This window comes from Scyliorhinus torazame, chromosome 9 (assembly GCF_047496885.1).
Source record: "Scyliorhinus torazame isolate Kashiwa2021f chromosome 9, sScyTor2.1, whole genome shotgun sequence".
NCBI classification, from domain to species: Eukaryota; Metazoa; Chordata; class Chondrichthyes; order Carcharhiniformes; family Scyliorhinidae; genus Scyliorhinus; species Scyliorhinus torazame.
In genome coordinates, this window is record NC_092715.1 from 58,830,758 (window position 1) to 58,852,819 (window position 22,062).

General features: G+C 50.6%; 1 protein-coding gene across 2 annotated transcripts in view; it reads right to left on the reverse strand.

Moving 5' to 3' along the window:
• LOC140429224 (uncharacterized) overlaps positions 1–22,062 on the reverse strand; it is a 77,784-nt gene that overhangs the window by 2,675 nt on the left and 53,047 nt on the right. The window contains exons 8-9 of one of the 2 annotated variants that reach the window (XM_072515967.1): positions 4,763–4,880; positions 2,133–3,296 (exon numbers count right to left, since the gene is read on the reverse strand). In XM_072515967.1, coding sequence (XP_072372068.1) covers positions 2,988–3,296; positions 4,763–4,880 — 427 coding nt within the window. In that variant the 3' untranslated portion in view covers positions 2,133–2,987. Of the gene's footprint in view, positions 1–2,132; positions 3,297–4,762; positions 4,881–22,062 lie in introns of those variants that run through there. The other variant, XM_072515968.1, reaches the window with a different exon arrangement.

Below are 22,062 nucleotides of genomic sequence, written 5' to 3' on the forward strand. Positions count from 1 at the left end.
TAAGAGGTAGAAACATAATGGGTTATATATTGTTGAAAAAAGGGGGGAGGATCAGGTGGAACAAAAGGAAAGGTCAGGGATGGGTTAGAGGAAGGGAGATATTAAATATCAAAGATGTCATGGAACAAAACGCAAAGGAAGTGGTAATATAGTAAAGAAACAAAGCATGGGTGCAGAGTAGGTGTTTATAGCAGGATAAAGGTCAGTTCAGTCCGAAAGCAAAACAAGATACAAACTGACAACTTGGCTAAAAAATTAATTCAAAATGGAGGACAGAGTTCATGGTCTGAAGTTGATAGTGTTTAATCGGAAGATGAAGTACTGTTCCCCCAGCATGCAGGGACTTCACTGGAATACTAGCAGGCTGAGGACAGAAACGTGAACAATGTGAATTGAAATGGCAAAAGACCAGAAGGTCAGGATCATACTTGCTGCTGGTGGAGAGGAGGTATCCTGCAAACCAGTTCCCCAGTCTGATCATAGAGGAGAGGAGACAACATTACGAACAGCAAATAGTGTGCTAGAAAATCATTGCTTCACCTGGAAGGTATTTTTGGGGCATTGGACAGTGAGGAGGGGCAGACGTCCTGCGATTACAATTGGGCCAGTGGGCCGATGAATGGCAGATGAAGTTTAATTTAGATAAATGTGAGGTGATGCATTTTGGTAGATCAAATCAGGGCAGGACCTATTCAGTTAATGGTAGGGAGTTGGGGACAGTTACAAAACAAAGAGATCTAGGAATACAGGGGCATAGCTACTTGAAGCTGGAGTCGCAAGTGTGAAGAAGGCAATCAGCATGCTAGGTTTTATTGGTCAGAATATTGAATACAGGAATTGGGGCGTCTTGTTGAAGTTGTACAAGACATTGGTATGACCATACATGGACTACTGTGTTCAGTTCTGGTCACCCTATTATAGAAAAGATATTGTTAAACTAGAAGAGTGCAGAAGAGATCTACAAAGATGCTACCAGGACTTAATGGTCTGAGTTATAAGGAAAGGCTGGATAGGCTGAGACTTTTTTCCCTGGAACATAGGGAGCGATCTTATAGAGGTCTATAAAATAATGAGAAGCATCGATAAAGAAGATAGCCGACACCTTTTCCCAAAGATAGAGGAGTCTAGAACTAGAGGGCATAGGTTGAAGGTAAGAGGGGAGAGATACAAAAGAGACCAGAGGGGAAATTTCAGAGATGGTGGTGAGCATCTGGAATGGGCTGCCAGAGGCAGTGGTAGAGGCGGGTACAATTTTGTTCTTTAAAAAGCAGTTAGACAGTTACATGGGCAGGATGGATATAGCGGGATATGGGCCAAATGCAGGCAAGTGGGACTAGCTTAGTGATAGAAACTGGGCGGCATGGACAAGCTGGGCCGAAGGGCCTGTTTCCATGCTGTAAACATCTATGACTCTATGACATGGGAAGTGGATTTAGAGGACATATACTCCAATGTTTCAGAAGGTGGTATACCCCCAGCTAAACCAGGGGCTGGTTTAGCACAGGGATAAAGAGCTGGCTTTTAAAGCAGACCAAGGCAGGCCAGCAGCATGGTTCAATTCCCGTACCAGCCTCCCCGAACAGGCGCCGGAATGCGGCGTCTAGGGGCTATTCACCGTAACTTCATTTGAAGCCTACTTGTGACAATAAGCGATTTTCATTTCATTCAGGCAAAACTGGGATGGGCAGCCTTATAAGCATTGCACAGATCTTGAGAAAAGAAGGAGGAATGGACGTCCGCATGGCTGGGGCTTGGGTTTAAAAGTAATTAAAGGATGGGGGTGAAGAAACCGGTGAGGAGTAGATCTGAAAAATAAATTATTTTGTAGTCAAGATGTAGGTAAGGGTTACAGCAAGGTTGGAAATGAAATGGAATCAATATAGGCCAGTGAGATTGGACACTCGGTTTTAAATTCTACTCAAGATCAAATGGCATTCAGAGAGGTTACACATCGCATGGTTCACCCATGGAGATTGAAGAAATCAATGACATATCTTTCATTTGCACCTATGTCAGAAGTAGCCAGACCATCAATTGGAGTCGCATTGTTTCATCCAAGAAAAAGCAAATTAAGTATAATTAACTAAGTCTCTCAACCCTGCTCAGATTAGAAGGCAATAACTGAAGATGGAAGAAGTGTAATGCTATCAGAATATTTTATTCACCCGAATAAAACAAATATTTCACATTCTTGACAGAAAATTCACTGTGAACTTACAAAACACACACCATAATCATTTTGTCTATTTTTGGGAAAAAGGCCATGGGGATGAAGTTCAGTATGGGTCTAAACAGGAAGAGGAGCCGTGGCAGTACATTCATCTTGATCGTCTGCACCCTTCCCGCCAGGGAAAGCAGGAGTGCAACCCACCTCTGTAGGTCCTTTATAACTTCCTCTGCCAGACTGGTCAGATTCCACTTGTGGATTCGTGTCCAATCATGGGCTATCTGGATCCCCAGGTAGCAGAAACTTTTGGGGGTTATTTTAAATGGGAGACCGTCCAGCTCTGCCGCTCTCCCGTTCGGTTTAACTGGGAAAACATCACTTTTGCCCATGTTGAGTTTGTAGCCCGAGAAGGCCCAAAACTCTTCCAGAAGTTTCATGATTTCTTTCATGCCGTTTTGCGGATCTGAGATGTAGAGGGGCAGATCATCTGCATAGAGTGAAACTCTCGTGCTTCATCTTCGGATACCTTTCCAACCTCCACGTCTCATAGGGCGATCGCCAGGGGTTCACTTGCCAGGGCGAACAGGAGCCCCTGTGCAACTGGAAGTATTAGAGCTGGTGGTGTTGGTCTGAATGGTCGCCTGGAGGGCGTTATACACGAGTTTCACCCATGAGGTGAACCTTGTCCCTATCCCAAACCCCTTTAGTACCTTTTGTTGAAGGCCTTTTCTGCGTCCAGGGAGACGATCACCTCTGGTGTTCTCTCTCCGGATGGGGTTAGTATCACATTCAGCAGCATCTGATGTCCGCAGGTAGCTGTCTACCCTTGACAAAGCCTGTTTGGTCCTCTGCGACCACTTCTGGTACGCAGTTCGCCAGTCTCCTGGCCAGGACTTTTGCGAGTATTTTCACGTCCACATTGAGCAGTGAAATGGGTCTGTATGATCCACATTCTGTCGGGTCTTTGTCTTTTTTTGGGTATCAGCGATATAGAGGCCTGTGTTAGTGTTGGAGGCAAGGTGCCCCTCGCTAGTGAGTCTGTGAACATGTCTCGTCGGTGCAGGGCGAGAGCAGGTGCAAATGTTTTGTAAAAGTCTGCTGGGAACCTGATTTGTAGATTAATTTCATCCTATTGAAATCACGAGGCAAGTCAGAATTAGAACAAAGGGGACAGGAATGAACGCATGCAATATAAACCATTCTGCAATGCTCCTCTCCTTTGCCAAGGCACTCCTCTGTACCAAGCTCCAAAATTATAATAATAATCTTTATTGTCGCAAGTAGGCTTACATTAACACCGCAATGATGTTACTGTGAAAAGTCCCTAGTTGCCACAGTCCGGCACCTGTTCGGATACACAGAGGGAGAATTCAGAATGTCCAAATTACCTAACAGCACGTCTTTCGGGACTTGTGGGAGGAAACCGGAGCACCCGGAGGAAACCCACGCAGACAGAGGGAGAACATGCAGACTCCACACAGACAGTGACCCAAGCTGGGAATCGAACCTGGAACCCTGGAGCTGTGAAGCAACGGTGCTAGCCACTGTGCTCCGTGCCACCCAGGCTAAGATTGTAGGTGCTTTTGTGCAAAATTGAGCTTTTGATTAATTTTAAAATCATAGCAGTAGTCTAAAAATAGCTTTTTTTCACCAGACTTGGTTCTTCTATTTTACACTACAGTGTGGGCCTATATGCAGCTTTAATATGTCACCAGCTTTAGCTTCCTCCCTGGTGATCTTTTTCAAACTCATGTTTTCTCATTATCAACTGTTTCAATTTTCTGGTGTCAACACCAACCTTTCTTCCTTGGCATTTGTCTCTTAAAAAACGATAGCTGCATTCTCTAAATTTCAATTTTTTTGGGGGGTAGATTCAAGGGGAGAAACAGGGAGAGGGTTCTCAAATGTATTATTAAACTTGCACAAAATCCATTCTGGAAAGCCAGAAAAGAATGTGGATTTTGTGCAAATACAATTACTCACGAGAGATATTTTCTGGAGCACATCTGTATCCATTACACACACACACACACAAACACTAGGGGCTGGTTTAGCACATTGGGCTAAACAGCTGGCTTGTAATGCAGAACAAGACCAGCAGCGCGGGTTCAATTCCCGTACTGGCCTCCCTGAACAGGCGCCGGAATGTGGCGACGAGGGGCTTTCCACAGTAACTTCATTTGAAGCTTACTCGTGACAATAAGCGATTATTATTATTATTAGAGAAGGTAATTGATTCAAGATTAATTAAAACTTCTACAAAAGGAGCAGCATCAATATTTATTATGATGTAGAATGCAGATTTCTAGAAATATTAAGTAGCAGTGTTTGTTTTTTCCTTGCAGGGGAGGGAACTGGTATGCCATAAAAAAGGAATGCAACAAGTCAGGAGTTCCTGATCTAATAACTATCCATGCATTCAGGGTAGAGTAGGTTAATGATGCTTTTCTTGCTCTGGATTTTGTTATGTTCCTATGTTTATTGCTTCAAATATTGTATTCATTAAAACAAGTGTAGAATCTGTTGCACTAGGATCTAATTTGTATTTTGTTGTTATAGATCAAAGGTTATGATGTGATAAACCAAGTCCCTTACCAATTCTTCTATCAAGCTGTACACTGTTCCTTCAATTGCACGTTCCAGGTGGTGTGCAGCAACCAGCAGCTTTATCATAAGGAAGGTCCACGTTGCAGTAACCACCAACAACGTCAGCCTATTTAAAAGAACAAACACATTTCTTATAATTACAGTACCTCAAATGGTTTTGTCAACAGAACAGACAGTATTATAATGTGAAGGCATTAGAAAGGCCGAGAAAAGATTCACACGAATGGTTCCAGAGAAGAGGAACTTCAGTGAGGTAGAAAGATTGGACAGGTGGGGATTGTTCTTCTTGGAGAAGTTAAGAGGAGTACTGATGGATGTATTCAAAATAATGAGGGGTCTAGACTGATATGTGAGGGAGAAATGGTTCCAGATTAAAGGTAATTTGCAAAAGAAGCAGTGAGGAAAACATGTTGCATGCAACAAGTATTTAGGATCAGGAATGTACTACCTTAGATTGTGGAGGAGACAGGATAAACTGAGACTTTCAAAAGGGAAGGAGATCATTATCTGAAAAGGAAAACTTTGCAGAGCTAGAGGGAAAGGCAAGAAAGTGACATGGGGTGAACTGCTCCTTCAGAGGGCCAGCACAAACATTATGCGTGTGATGAATGTAGGTATTTCAGATATATATTGTACATGTATCTGTTGTAGTAATGGTTAAAAGCCTGGGTTAATGTGTATGTATCTACTGCAGTAAGGTTTTTTTTTTTAAACTGGTTTAAAAGGCAGGCAGACACTGGGGCTACAGAACAGGTAATTAAAGCAGCGCAAAAATGAGATCATAGATCATTCCATTTTAAAATTTAAAAAAATGTAGAGTACCCAATTCTTTTTTTTTCCAATTAAGGGGCAATTTAGCATGGTCAATTCACCTACCCTGTACATCTTTCTGGGTTGTGGGGCTGAGACATGGGGAGAATGCGCAAACTCCGCACGGACAGTGACAGGGCTGGGATCGAACCAGGGTCAGGATCGAACCAGGGTCCTCGGCGCCACCGAGCCATCCTATAAATCATTCCAGCCATGTCGAGTGTTCACCTAAATAGGGCTAATGGAATTTGGTTTATAGAAAGAAAGTTCCCTGGGGTTTAGATAATTAAGGGATGTGATTTGCCTTAGTAAGATGGTCATAACCCAGATAGTGGATAGAGATAATGTAGTTAATGGGAGTGGCCAGGGGCTGAAGCTGTGAGGTATTGAACTTCAGTTTAGATTTAGATGCAAACAGAACAGGAGCATTTTGCCAAATGCTGGGAGGCTAAACAGTAGTTTGACACAGGCAAGAATCTGCAGGCTGTTTCCTGAATGATCTTTCTCTCTCACTCAAAGCAGTTTGTCCAATACATCTCTGTACAGCAAGTATATGTGTTTGCTAATTGTATTTAAGGTGATCAGGTGTTATGGGGAGAAGGCAGGAGAATGGGGATGAGAAAATATCAGCCATGATTGAATGGCGGAGCAGACTCGATGGGCCGAGTGGCCTAATTCTGCTCCTATGTCTTCTGGTCTTATTTAAAGTGGATTTCGACCAGAGATGGGTTTTGCTGGATTGAAGATAAAAATATAGCAGTTAGAAGTTAGTGTTTTCTTTTATTGTTAAGCATTGCTTAACTGGCATTTGTAAGCTATTTCTTGTATGTTAGTTTAATATTGGGTCAATAATAAAGTTTGTTTTAATATACCATAGCCCTATTTGTGCGTGGAGACATGTGGGAAGTATCCTTTCCCCAGTCTTACAAATAAAATAAAATATTGGGGTTTCGGTTTGGTATCCGAGCAAATGTTGGGGTCTGGTCTGGAATTGTAATACGGGCCAAATGGCTTCCTTCTTAACTTAAACAGCTCTATGATAATAGTGATGTTCGACAGTCCGCTTTATTAAAGTGTCCTCGCGCATCAATATTAATTGCAATTGTGTCACATAACACGCATAACATGCAGGTATCTTTCAGCAATACATAACACAAAATGGACAAGTTGTGGATTCCTTTAGGCTGATTAGTGCAAGCTGCATCAGTTTCTCATACATTTATGTTATATCTGGTACTTAATCCATGGCATTCAACCAGATCAAAAACGCTTTTCAGTGAGATTCACCCAGAATAAATCAGCTAACACGAGATTAGTGTAATGATTCACACTGGTTAACCAATTTACTGGATTCAAAGTTCACCATGCTCATACTCATTACACTCACTCCATCTTCCCAGCCGCAGATTCACACATGTAGAAGTCACGTGGCAGTTGAAATAGCCCTTACACACAGGCTTCTCGTTTCCATACATAGGCATCACCCTGGAAAAGTATAATTCACTTACACCAATATCTTAGATTAGAGGACCAAGGAGACCTAGCTTGTGTCAAAATTCCACAAGCAATGGATGCTCTAAAATATATTGCAAGAAGAAAATATTTTTAAAAAGTCAAATAGTTTCCAAAATGTGAGCCTTGAGCTATATTCCACACAGCATGCATTATGAATTGAGCAATGGAACTTGGCTCTCCATGTGCAAACGGACTGGATTGGAAACAGCATTTGACAAACAGGTGTAAAATCTGTTAATAATCCAATCACTAGTTCAGCCTCACCAGCATATGGAGTGTTATGTGTTCCACTGATAACTGCATGTGATATCATAGAAAGTTGCAAGTCCACCACCATCTGGTAGATTGGCTAAAATTGCCTGGTACCACATTTCAGCAATAAGTCTACAATTGCAGAAAATGCATTTAATTTCCTCCAGATTCCATGACTGATCAGCTCAACTAACCATAAGGCTGTGAGATCAATAGGGAAATAAATTGGATAGGTTCTGCAAAGATGGACAATCCATTTACACAATCCACTTACAAAGTTACTGTCCAGCCAAAGATGAAAATTGCCCCCACTAAGTGAATTAAGAAATTGATGGTATTGCACTAATAAAATTATCCAAATCTATTTGGTTTACTTAAATCAAATGAAGCAGAATCTAAGTAGGCCTGATCTAAAATGTTTAAAACAATTGTATTGGCATTGGGAGAACAATGGAGATCAAATAACAATGGATTAAAATACCTCGTACAGTATAACTCTCTAAATCATCCTTTAAATAGAATGCGCCATACATCACAGAGTGCACGCCTCTTTCCTGCACTAAAGACAATTGTTACAGTAGAAGGTATGAAGAAAGTTTGTAAGTCTTGTCCAGAGGGATGTTGTGATTTAACCCTCCGTCTTGACCCCGTTTGTCTTGTCCCAATGCAACCCCTCCCTTTCCCTCCATCACAGGGCCATCTGTTACTTGTTCTTCAGCTTTGCTTTCACTGAGCACTGACTTCTGTTCTATTAACACATTCTGCTATCTTACCTTTATGCCACTATTAGCACTTCTTTAGTCCTTAATGCTACTATCATCACCCCCTTTTGTCTTGAGTCCATGACATCTTTGTCAATTTGTCATCAACTCCAACCTATCCCTGAGCTCCCTCCTCCTTCACCCCCTTCCCACTGTATAATCCATTACATTTCTACCCCTCTTCAGTTCTGAAGAGTCATGCGGGCTAGAAATGTTAATTCTGTTCCTCTCTCCACCGATGCTGCCAGATTTTATCCCGCATTTTCTGTTTTTATTTCTGATTTAAGCCATTGATTACAGGGTGAAAGAGTCATAAACATAAAAAACAATACTTTCAAAAAATATCTGAAGTTAAATTATAATAACTTCAGCAATGAGTAGAAAGATATCCAAATTGTGGTTGATTGTTTTAACTGTCATTCAATGGCATCTATAATTTACAATGAAGCAACACACTGATGGATTTCAAACACCTTTTGTAACACAATTCAGAACAAATGTGTGCATTTTGACCCCAATTTCAAAACCAAATCCAAAATTGTTTCGAGATAAGACATTTACAAGTAGATTCAAAATACCAGTGATGAAATCTTGGTTAAATTAGATTGTGCATTGTTTCGGCCACTATTCCCCAATAAGTTACCACTTGCCTATGTGCCGGTTTGGGGATCCAGATATGGCAAACAGCAAGTAAAAATGAGTAATCATTGGATTAATGGAATCTCATCTCAAAAATCATATTTCCATGGTGCACACATATGTATTTTGATGTCAACTTGTTTTGTGAATCTGTTGATTAAATGGCAAAATGAAAAGCCATGTGTGTTTATTTATTTTTTGGAAATGTTTTTATTAAAGTTTAATATTTTATACAAAATTACAAAACAATACAAACAACAACCCTTAAATCAATCGCAAACCCCACAAATGACCCTTCAATCCAAGAAATGCCTTTACTCACCACCAACGTCCCTCTCCTCCCCACCCTCGAATAGCCAACGGTGACCAATTCTCTGAATTACAATATAAATGGATGGCATCTCCGGTAGAACCCTTCAAATCGACCCCCTCAGTCTTTTGACCTTCAAAGTGCAAAAACCCCTTTAACTCCCTTCCAAGCAGTGGGCAGCATGGTGGCGCAGTGGTTAGCACTGCTGCCTCACGGTGCCGAGATCCCAGGTTCGGTCCCGGCTCTGGGTCACTCTCAGTGTGGAGTTTGCACATTCTCTCAGTGTTTGCGTGTGTTTTGCCCCCACAACCCTAAAGATGTGCAGGGTAGGTGGATTGGCCACGTTAAATTGCCCCTTAATTGGAAAATTTAATTGGGTACTCCAAATTTTAAAAAACTCCCTCCCACGCCGAAGCACTCAGCGGTGTTACTGGCCTCTAGCCCAACAGGATCCACCTCTGCGCCACCGAGGTGAAGGCAAGAACATCTGTCCCCGCACCCGTCCGCAGATTTGGCACTTCTGAAACACCAAGGATAGAGCTCCAGCTCAATATTTAGGATCACCAGCATGGAGCTAAAAAAGACCTCCAAATATCCACCAACTTGTAACAGGATCAGTGTGGTGTGCAGGCTTTTTCGAACAGCACTCACATCTATCCTCGATCCTCAAAAAACAGACTCACCCTCGCCTTCATGAGGTGCGCACAAAATACTACCTTTAGCTGGATCAGGCTCAATCTCGCACACAAAGACCTGGTGTTCGCCCTCCGCAGCGCCTCACTCCATACCTCCTCCAGTATCGGCCCCAATTCTTTAGCCTTTACCCCTTACACTGAACTCAAAGCTTCCCCCACAAACCGTTCATACGCCGGATGTACTGCTATCCTCTCACCCTGAACAGGACAGAATCCTCTCCAATAAGGATGATGGCAGCACCACTGGAAAATCAGAGAACAATCTCTTAACAAAGCTCCCTACCTGGAGATATCTAAACATGTCCAAGCCTGACAACCCAGATTTCTCCTTCAATTCCACCAGGCTGATATTTCGCCCTTCCAAAATCACTCATTTGCTCCAACCATTTTCTCTTTTCATGCCCTAAATGTGGCATCCAACCGTGCCAGCTCAAACAGGTGGTTAGGACAAATGGAAGGTGGCCTTGAAGCTGTCCCTAACTTAAAATGCTTGCAGAGCTGCCTCCATATTTTCAACGTGGTCCCCACCAGTGGGTTCGCCGAGTACCTTGCCCGCCCCGTTACCAAGCTTGCCCCTCTATATGACCCAGAATCCATCTGAACCTAGAGAGCCCCCGGATCCCCACACCACCCCAACACCTTCTCTACATTGGCCGCCCAGTAATAAAATACTAAGTTTGGCAGCGCTAGGCCCCTGGCCTGCCTCTTCCTCTGAAGGACCCCACTCCTAGGCCTCAGGACCGTACCTGGCAAATGATAGGATTTACAGTGCAGAAGGAGGCCATTCGGCCCATCGAGACTGCACCAGCTCTTGGAAAGAGCACCCTACCCAAGGTCAACACCTCCACCCTATCCCCATAACCCAGTAACCCCACCCAACATTAAGGGCAATTTTGGACACTAAGGGCAATTTATCATGGCTAATCTACCTAACCTGCACATCTTTGGGCTGTGGGAGGAAACCGGAGCACCAGGAGGAAACCCACGCACACACGGGGAGGATGTGCAGACTCCGCACAGACAGTGACCCAAGCCGGAATCAAACCTGGGACCCTGGAACTGTGAAGCAATTGTGCTATCCACAATGCTACCGTGCTGCCCCTAAATCAAGCCGGAAGTAAGCTGCTCGATCCTTTGGAAAAAAAAGATTTGGGCAGGAACACGGGGAGACATTGAAATGAAAACAAAAATTTTGGCAAGATATTCATCTTAACCGATTGAACCTGGCCCACCAAAGATAATGAGATTATCTCACCTCTGCAAGTCTGCCTTAACTCGATTCAGCAGGCTTCTATAGTTCAAACTCCAGAGCCTCGCTTAATTTCTGGCCACCGGGAGTCCTAAGAATTGAAAACTAGTCCCCGCTAACTGAAAGGCCCCCCCCTCCCCACACAAATCTGTCTCACTCCCCCCATGCACCGGCCATAAAATAATTGTTCTTCCCTATGTTCAACTTGTAGGCAGAGAAGGCACCGAAGCCCATAATATTCCCAGTACGAAGTCTTACAACACCAGGTTAAAGTCCAACAGGTTTGTTTCGATGTCACTAGCTTTCGGAGCGCTGCTCCTTCCTCAGGAGAATGAAGAGGTATGTTCCAGAAACATATATATAGACAAATTCAAAGATGCCAAACAATGCTAGGAATGCGAGCATTAGCAGGTGATTAAATCTTTACAGATCCAGAGATTCCCTATAGTATTCCCTATAATATTCCCTATAGATGACCTCGGCTCCCTCACGTATAGCAGCAAACCATCTGCATATAATGATACCCTATGTTCCACAACTCCTCTAACAATCCCACTCACGCATTAGAGGATCTCAAAGCAATGGCCACCGGCTCAATTGCCGACACAAACAAGGGAGACATCGGACACCCCTGCCCAGTACCCTGATGTAACCGGAAAGACGACGAGCTTCTGACCAACCTTGGCGTGTCATGCCTTTGCCATCAATTCTTGGGCCCCAGGTCCACTTAAGATGGCCACCTGCCCCACCCAAAAAGTAAGACAAAGAAAATGCCCTGGTCACTGTTAACGTCCTACCACACCCCCAAAACAAGGTCCCACCCAAAAATAACGACCCCCCCCCCTCCCAAACTAGGTTCCACCCAAAGCAAACATACAAGGCCAACACCACCCACCCTAGGCAATCATCCCAATCCCTTGTCCAAATCCCAGCATCCTTACCATGCTCCTCCATCTCTCTGATCACCATATCAATCTCCTGCTTTACCATCCCCAATGACCCTGGCTTCAAGAAAAAAAAACACTGACTCCATGAAAGGGAAGAACAAAGATATAACAGAACATATTACAATATTTACAACCAACCCGGCCCAACTTTCACATATACAATCCCACCAGCTCTCCTCAAACCAATCCCAGTCCTTTGTCCTTGATGAAAGCCTCAGCCTGCTCCAGCACATCCTTTGACTCTCAGTGAATTAGTCTCACTGGATACATCATCACCCCGAACCGCACACCATTATCATACAGCACTGCCTTCGCCTTATTAAAGGCCGCCCGCTGCTTCACCAGCTTGGTGCCAACATCCTGACAGATGCGCACTGTGTGCCCATCCCAGTAAATGTGCCCATTCTTCTTGGTCGGTCACACACACGCGCACACACCTGGTTGATCTCAGGCCCTCCACTCCCTTGGGCAAACCACCACTCAGATTCAGCTGGTTCACCAGATCCTCAACTTCGACGGGCCTCTCCGCCATCATTTTAGCTTCCAACGAGGCAAGCTGACCATCAAGTCTCAATAAGGCCTCCTCCATGCCCTTCGGCATCTCCCCTTGCTCCTTCACAGCTTTGGGCAGTCATGCCCAGCTGCTCTCGTATCGGGCCCAAAGCCTCCTCAATGGTGGTTTTAAACGACTCTTTAATCTCCTTTCCTTGCCACTCAAATTACCCATCCATCTACCTTCCAAACCTCTCCAACTCCTGTGCATCACCCCCGCCAGCGTCTCTAATGTGATGGGTGTGGCAGCTTTTGCCCCCAGATTTCTTTGTTGGGCTACCAGCCAGAGGCTTCTTTCCCGTGGCCTTTTTCGCCTATAGCCCTCTGTTGATGAGCTGTTCTCCACACCAACCTGCTAGTTTGGAACCCAAAATCCAGGCAAAAGGGATCAAAATACAAGGACCATGGCAGGAGCCACCTTTTGTGCGACTTGCTCTCCATGTAGTCATCGGAAGTCTGGTTACTGCTTATTGCTTATCTGCCAAAACGGTGTGCAATATGGGAGAAACTGACGACTTTTAAGTAATACTGTTTAGAGAAAGGAGCTCTCATGGCAACCAGCTCAATCAATCATTGAAATAGTAACTACAGTTAAAAAGTACTATACGTTGGCTGGCTGGATTGTGAAAGCCATAGTGCAAGTTTGTTTTTTATGGGAAGCTGTCCAACCAGTAACAGTGTCAACATGGTAGTGTTGGGTGGAGGTGTTGACTTTGGGTAGGGTGCTCTTTCCAAGAGCCGGTGCAGACTCAATGGGCCGAATGGCCTCCTTCTGCACTGTAAATTCAATGATAATCTATGATTAATCTAGGACAAAGGTTCGGCACAACATCGTGGGCCGAAGGGCCTGTTCTGTGCTGTATTTTTCTATGTTCTATGGCAAAGGGAAAGCAAGTCATCTACATTCTAGGTAGGGAATGGGGGCAGGTTTGAAGTGACAAGCTAAAAGTCAACATTCTCAGGAATCACTCCAATTAAGTGGTTTTGTTTTTTTTAAATTTAGGGCAACCAATTCTCTTCTTTTCCAAATTAAGGAGCAATTTAGTATGGCCAATTCACCTACATTGCACATCTTTGGGTTGTGGGGGTGAGACCCACGCAGACACGGGGAGAATGTGCAAACTCCACATGGACAGTGACCCAGGGCCGGGATCGAACCCGGGTCCTCGGCGCCGTGAGGCAGCAGTACTCTGATGAAGTCAATGTACTGTTTGCAACTGGTGGGAAAACATCTAGAAACTGCACTAAGATGTGAGTGTCTGAAAGTCATGTCAGAATTCCAATCTTGAAGGAGAAAAACTGCAAATGCTTGCAAAGAATGATGATGGATATGTTTTAAATTATATACTCATGAAGTACATTTACCTGCATTGTAAGGTGTTATCTACTGAGTATGTTGCTAAAATAGTGCTGCCACAGCCACACCTGTAGCTAGTCAGCAATATTTATTTTAAAAAAAAATATTGTTATTAAGGCATTTGAAAATTTTAATAAAAATAACAGACAATGACATCAACATGGTATAATAAACATTTCCCCCCCCCCCATCTCAATCTTCACGCACCCCAACCATACAACAATCTGCCCTCCCCCCTCCACTGCATCTGCTGACATTTTAATTTTCCCCGAGAGTCGATGAACGGCTGCCACCTCCGGGTGAACCTGGCCATTGACCCTCTTAAGGCAAACTTTATTTTCTCGAGACTGAGAAATCCAGCCATGTCATTAACCCAGGTCTCCAGACTTGGGGGCTTCGAGTCCCTCCACATTAAGAAGATCCGTCTCTGGGCTACCAGGAGGCAAAGGCCAAGACGTCAGCCTCTTTCGCCCACTGAACTCCCGGCTCTTCTGACACTCCAAAGATCGCTACCTCCGGACTCGGCACCACCCATGTCTTTAGCACCGTGGACATTACCTTGGCAAAATCCTGCCAAAACCTTCTAAGCTTCGGGCATGCCCAAAACATGTGGACATGATTTTCTGGGCTTCCCGCGCACCTCGCACACCTGTCCTCTACCCCGAAAAACATGCTCATCCTAGCCACTGTCATGTGTACCCGGTGGACTACCTTAAATTGCAACAGGCTGAGCCTGGCACATGTGAGGAGGTATTAACCCTGTTTGGGAGATCCGCCCATAAACCCGCCTGTATCTCTCCTCCCAGCTCGTCTTCCCACTTGCCCTTAAGCTCCTCCACCAGAGTTTCCTCCGTCTCCGAAAGCTCCTGGTAAATATCGGAAACCTTCCCCTCTCCCACCCAGGTACTGCAGACTACTCGGTCCTGTATCCCCCGTGGCGGCAGCAGCGGAAAGGATGGCATCTGTTTTCTCAGGAAGTCTCGCACCTGCAAATACCTAAACCCGTTCCCTGCTGGCAATTCAAATTTATCCTCCAAGGCTTTCAAGCTGGGAAATCTCCCATCTATAAGTAGATCCCCCATCCTTCTAATTCCTGCCCTTTGCCAACTCCGGAACCCACCATCTAGCCTACCCGGTACAAACTGATGATTATTATAAATTGGGGTCCAAACCGATGCTCCCTCCACTCTCTTATATCTCCTCCATTGCCCCCAGATTCTCAGAGCCGCCACCACACCGGACTTGTGGAGCATCGGGCCGGCGAGAACGGAAGAGGTACCGTTATCAGTGCTCCCAAACTGGTGTCTTTGCATGAGGCCACCTCCATCCGCTCCCATGCCGACCCCTCCCCCACCACCCACTTCCTAATCATGGCTGTATTAGCCACCCAGTAGTAATTGCAGAAGTTCGGCAGCGCCAACCCACCCACCCCCCGACTGCGCTACTTTCTTCACTCGCGGGGTTTTACCCGCCCACACAAAGCCCAAAGTAACCTTAATCACCCGTTTGAAAAAGGCCTTTGGGATGAAGATGGGGAGGCACTGAAAGACGAACAGAAATCTGGGGAGGACTGCCATTTTCATGGTCTGTGTCCTCCCCGCCAGTGATAGCGGGAGCATGTTTCATCTTTTAAAGTCCCCATCCATTGGTTCTACCAAAAGGGATAGGTTTAATTTGTGTAGTGCCTCCCATTCCCGGGCCATCTGGATTCCCAAATACGAAAGCTCTTCCCTACCATTCTAAGCGGCAGCTCTCCCAGTCTCTTCGTCTGTCCTCTTGTCAGCAATATTTATTGAACAACGTTGGTTTGGACTGGAGAGTTAAAACTTATGATTAGAAAGTTGAGAGTATGATGTACTGAACAATGTCCATAGGCTTCAATGTCCTTACCTAGGACTTAAACTTATGGGGCGTCATTCTCCGACCCCCCAGAGGGTCGGAGAATGGCCGTTGGCCGCCGTGAATCCCGCCCCCGCCGGTTGCCGAAGTCTCCGAAGGGAGAAAAGAGAGGAGAGGTGTGTCTCGGGTTGTGTGTGTGCGGCGGGGGGGGGGGGGGTTAGAGTAAGCTGGGCTCCGGGGGAGTGCCGGGAGGGGGTCCGTGCCAGGGAGGGGGATGGGGGGGGGGGTCCGTGCCGGGGTGAAGGTTGGGGGGGGGGGTCCGTGCCGGGGAGGGGGGTGGGGGTGTCCGTGCCGGGGTGGAGGTTGGGGGGGGGGGGGGGTCCGTGCCGGGGAGGGGGATGTCCGTGCCGGGGTGGAGGTTTGGGGGGGGGGGGGGTCCGTGCCGGGGATGGGGGTGTCCGTGCCGGGGTGGAGGTTGGGGGGGGTCCGTGCCGGGGTGGAGGTTGGGGGGGGGGGGGGTCCGTGCCGGTGAGGGGGATGGGGGTGTCCGTGCCGGGGTGGAGGTTGGGGGGGGGTGGGGGGGGGTCTGTGCCGGGGTGGAGGTTGGGGGGGGGGGGTCCGTGCCGGGGTGGAGGTTGGGGGGGGTCCGTGCCGGGGAGGGGGATGGGGTCCGTGCCGGGGTGGAGGTTGGGGGGGGGAGGGTCCGTGCCGGGGAGGAGGATGGGGGTGTCCATGCCGGGGTGGAGGTTGGGGGGGTCCGTGCCGGGGAGGGGGATGGGGGTGTCCGTGCCGGGGTGGAGGTTGGGGGGGGTCAGTGCCGGGGAGGGGGGTGGGGGTGTCCGTGCCGGGGTGGAGGTTTGGGGGGGGGGGGGGTCCGTGCCGGGGGATGGGGGTGGGGGGGGAGTCCGTGCCGGGGTGGAGGTTTGGGGGGGGGGGGGGGTCCGTGCCGGGGTGGAGGTTGGGAGGGGAGGGTCCGTGCCGGGGTGGAGGTTGGGGGAGTCCGTGCCGGGGAGGGGGATGGGTCCGTGCCGGGGTGGAGGTTGGGGGGGGGGGTCCGTGCCGGGGTGGAGGTTGGGGGGGGGGGGGGGGTCCGTGCCGGGGTGGAGGTTGGGGGTCCGTGCCGGGGTGGAGGTTGGGGGGGGGTCCGTGCCGGGGTGGAGGTTGGGGGGGGGTCCGTGCCGGGGAGGAGGATGGGGGTGTCCGTGCCGGGGAGAGGGATGGGGGTGTCCGTGCTGGGGTGGAGGTTGTGGGGGGGGGGGGGGGGGGGGGGGGGGGGGTCCGTGCCGGGGTGGAGGTTGGGGGGGGGGTCCCTGCTGGGGAGGGGGATGGGAGGGCAAGTGAGTTGGTCCACCTGGCCAGGTGCCAGCCTCCAACAGTTGGACCCATGTGGTCCATGCCACCTGGCTGGGGGGAGGAGGGGATATGGGCAATGATGACATGTCGTCGTTCCCCTCCCCCCACCAGGCCGTCATATTTTCAGATCACCCAGCGATGCTGGCCGCCGTGGCGGCAGCCGCTCATGTCTATGTTGCCCTGGATGAGGAGGAGGAGGAGCGTGCCAGAGAGGCGGCGCAGGCTGCTGCAGAGGGGCAGGCGGCAGCCGCCCAGGCTGGAGGGACACCCGACCGACAGGACGAGGAGGGGGAGGAGGACGTCGCGGCCCCACGGCAACGGAGGCACCCGAGGGCGCCCCGTGTGTACCGGCCCAGGCAGTCATACCAGGACCTCACGGACCGGGAATGCAGGAGGAGACTCCGGATGAGCCGGGAAACCGTGGCACACATCTGCCACCTGCTGGCACACCTGTCACCGCGTGGCACTGGCGGGGGACACCCTCTCCCCATGTCCGTCAAGGTTACGGTGGCCCTGAACCTTTATGCAACGGGGTCATTCCAGGCACCGAGTGGGGACCTGTCAGGCATATCGCAGACATCGGTGCACCGGTGCATCCGGGCAGTGACAGATGCCCTATATGCCATGGCGCACCGCTACATCCGCTTCCCCGTGGACCGGGCCAGCCAAGATGCCCAGGCCGTGGGCTTCTCTGCCGTGGCCGGGTTCCCCATGGTGCAGGGCGCGATCGATGGGATGCACGTCGCCGTGCGGCCACCTGCAGATAACAGGGCCGTGTTCACTAATAGGAAGGGGACCTATTCGATGAACGTACAGGTGGTCTGCGACCACCGCATGATGATCCTGCACGTCTGCGCCCGTCACCCAGGCAGTGTACACGACTCATTCGTGTTGTCGCGGTCATCCATCCCCGGCATGTACGAGGGACGCCATCCCCGGCTGAGGGGCTGGTTGCTGGGCGACAGGGGCTACCCATTGCGATCGTGGCTGATGACGCCTGTACGGAGGCCACGCAATGAGGCGGAGAACCGCTACAATGATGCCCATGTAGCGACAAGGGGAGTGATAGAGAGGTGCTTTGGCGTGCTGAAGATGCGTTTCAGGTGCCTGGACCTCTCTGGGCCCTCCAGTATCGGTCAGATAGGGTCGGCCGCATCATTGTGGTGTGCTGCGTCCTGCACAACATAGCCCAACAGAGGGGCGATGTGCCGCAGGCAGAGGAGGGCGGAGTGGAGGAGCAGCAGGAAGAGGTGCAGTCCTCCCCAGATGAGGGGGATGGGGGTAATGGTCAGGGCAGACGTGGTAGACACAGGCGGGTGGCTGTCCACCATTACCGGCTGGCCCAGCGGGCACGGGACAGACTGATAGACGCCCGCTTCACTGACTAGATGGGCGTGGGAATCGGGTAGTATGGCCACAGACCGCACACCATGGCAACAGCCGACCCCCCACACCCCCCACCCATCCACCCACCCAGCACCCTCACCCCCCTCCCCAACCCCACCCGCATGCAACCCCCCCCCCCCCCATTGCCGATCCACCTGCGGCACAACGGGCCGGGCTCACACAGTTGCGGGTGGACGCGTGTCTATCGCAGGCCATGGAGGATGATGACAACTCGCCCTGCGGTGAGCTCCTGGCTCTACATCGTTGGACTATGTCTGACCCATGGCCACAGTACCACCATCCACCCGGACCATCCCTGCATGTGGCTGCGACACTGCAGCGCACGGTCCCGTCCTCTGCCCGGGGGATGTTGATGGCGGCCCAGGGGGAAGGGGGCAGACTCACCTGGGGCTGAAGTAAGACCACCCCTCACACACACACTTGCGCTCAACGTACATGACACCCCCGCACACTTTGGACAGAGCACAAAGGCAGCTTCTGTAGGTGTAACATTGACTTTAATAACCAAAGGAGTTCATGCACGTGCCCTAGCCCCTAAAACTCATCTGTGCCCTGCAACCGTGCCAACTTACTCAGTGTCTAATTGTTTGGCCTTACGGGCCCTTTAACTACGTCTACGTGGTTCCCCAGACGGTACAGCAGAACTGGAGGTGGACTCCTGTGATTCCTGCCCTCTGACACTGGATCCCTTTGGCGACCGTTTCCTGGGGCGTCCTGGCCTAGATGGGCCAGGCTGCGGCCCGGGCGACTGGGATGGCGAGCTGCCAGCCTGTCCTGCCCGTTGCCCACCCGATGCACCTGGGACAGAAGGGGGGGGGGGGGGGGGGGGGAGTCCGAGGTGTCGCGGTGTACCGGGGCCTCCCCTACGGAGGGAGCCGGGACGGACCACACCACCTCCTCCTCCCTCGGGGTGCCCGATGGCCCCCAGGCCTCTACATGGGTGGGGGATGCGAACGGACTGGCCATCCGACGCCCCCCCCGACATCTGGTGCTGCCAGTCCTGGAGGCCCGTGCTGGTATCGACAGGGGTCTGCAGGTTTGCAGCCATGGAGCCCAGGGGGTTGTCAAACCCTGTCTGTGACAGTGCGACGCCGGCTCGAACATGGCCACTGGCGCCGATTGCCCTCAGCGATGGCCTGCAGAGACTGGGCCATGGCCTGCAGAGACTGGGCCATGGCCTGCAGAGACTGGGCTATGGCGTTGAGCGCCTCTGCCATCTGGCGCTGGCACTGGCTCATGGCCTCCTGTGAGAGGGCAGCCATGTCCTGGGCCACAGACGCCGCCTGCACGGAAAGCCCCAGGCCTCGCAAACCGTTCCCCATGTCTGACACCGTCGCACCCATTGCCTCCACCGCGGACGCCACCCGTGCGGTGTCGGCCTGGGTGGCACGCATGACCGGCACCACTTCCAGCTCCTGGACGCGGGTGGACTCCTCCACCTGCGACCGCAGCTGCCGCAAGCCGCCCGTCACCCTCTTCGCTTGTCTCCGGGTCGGTGGTTGCATCGGATCTATGTGTGGGTGTGGTAACTCCAGGAACCCGGGATCCATCTGGGCGGCAGATGTTCGCTTGGGCTGGGCTGCCCTCCGACCACCCGGCCCCTCTGCTGCTCCTACCTCCACCTGCTGTACCGGGACGGCTGTGTTGTGCGCACCAGTGAGTGTACCAGACGCCTCATCACTAAAGTGCCCAACCGAGGTGAGTGTTTCTGCGATGGTGGAGGGTGTTGGTGACAGCAGTGGCGTTGTGTCGTGCTCTTCGTCCCACTCTGAGTCCATGGCACTTTGGGGTGGGGGTTCGTCTCCACCCATCCACTCTGAGTCACTGTCCGGTATTTCTTCTTCCTGGGTAGTGGTGTCCCGGGTAGTGGTGTCCCGGGTAGTGGTGTCCTGGCTCGGATGTGACGGGGGCCTGTGGCTGCCCCCCTCATCGCTGGGTGGTCGCTCCCGCACGTGACGGGGGTGTCGTCTCCCTGTTGCTCCAGGTCTCTCCGTCTCCCGTGGTGTGCGAGGGGCATCCTGCGGGCGTCGCATGCTGGAGGGTGCGGGTCTCTCCGTCTCCCGTGGTCTCCGAGGGGCATCCTGCGGGCGTCGCATGCCGGAGGGTGCGGGTCTCTCCGTCTCCTGTGGCCTCCGAGGGGCATCCTGCGGGCGGTCTGCATCTGCGGGGATGGGTGCCTGGACGTTTGGTCCTGCGATACACAATGAAGCATGCATGGTTAGACATCAGGCAGTGATCAGGTGATACGGGGGAGGGGGTTATAGGGGAGGGGGGATATGGGGACGGGCTGTCGGTGGCTCACTTGCTACTACGCCCCCGACCTCTGCATCAGCAATCTCCCGGTCCACCAGCAAGTTCCAGGGCCCTTTCCTCATGTACGGTCAGTGGCCTCTCATCAGCGGGGCCTCCTCCAGTCCTCACATGCTCCCTATTGTTGTGTGCGCGCTTCTCCTGTGGGGGGGGGGGGGGGGTGGCAGGGGTAAAAGGCAACACTGTTAGGCAGGTATATGAATGCACGCCATCGGTTGCGCGTGCATTGCAGAGGTTTAAGGTTAGGGCTGGATTCACTTGGGGATATGGGGGAGGGGGGGATATGGGGGAGGGGGGGATATGGGGGAGGGGGGATATGGGGGAGGGGGGATATGGGGGAGGGGGGATATGTGGGAGGGGGGATATGGGGGAGGGGGGATATGGGGAGGGGGATATGGGGGAGGGGGGGATATGGGGGAAGGGGGGATATGGGGGAGGGGGGATATGGGGGAGGGGGGATATGGGGGAGGGGGGGATATGGGGGAGGCTCACCCTGCCTGCTCTGACGAGGTCGTTCACCTTCTTGTGGCACTGGGTGCCTGTCCGTGGTGTCAGGGCCACAGCGGTGACAGCCTCTGCCACTTCCCTCCACAGACGCCGGCTGTGGCGTGGGGCAACTCTGCGGCCGTGCCCGGGATACAGGGCGTCCCTCCTCTGCTCCACCGTGTCCAGGAGCGCCTCCACATCGCGTGACTCGAACCTTGGGGCTGAGCGGCGGCCAGCCATCCAGTCGGGTGTTGCGGTCGGGTGTTCCGGTCGGGTGGGGGGGGAGCAGCGCGGCCTTATGAGCCGTCACGCCGTGCGGCGCGTATGACGCTGCACGGCGTGAACCACTGCGCAAGCGCGGATCCCGTTACCTCGCTGCTAGCCCATTTCGGGCCGGAGACTATCGACCCATTTTTCCGAAGTGACGCAAGTCGGATTTGCTCCGTTTTTTGCGCCGATCGGCGGACTTTCCGCCGATAACGGAGAATTTCGCCCATGATAACAAAAGGTGTGATTGTAGTGACTGCACTAGAGAATGTTTTGTTTGGAAAAGTAGTTGAATCGTGTTGATAGCCACATAAAGAAATACTGTGTTTCAGTAGTATGAACATACTAAGGAGTCTGGTTTAGCTCACTTGGCTGGTTTGCGATGCAGAACAAGGCCAGCAGTGTGGGTTCAATTCCTGTACCAGCTGAGGTTATTCATGAACCTTGCCCCTTGTCTGATCATCAGGTTAAACCACCACCAGTTTGTAACCTATGGTCACCTGGGATTATGACAACTAAGTGGCAAATGGTTATTGGAT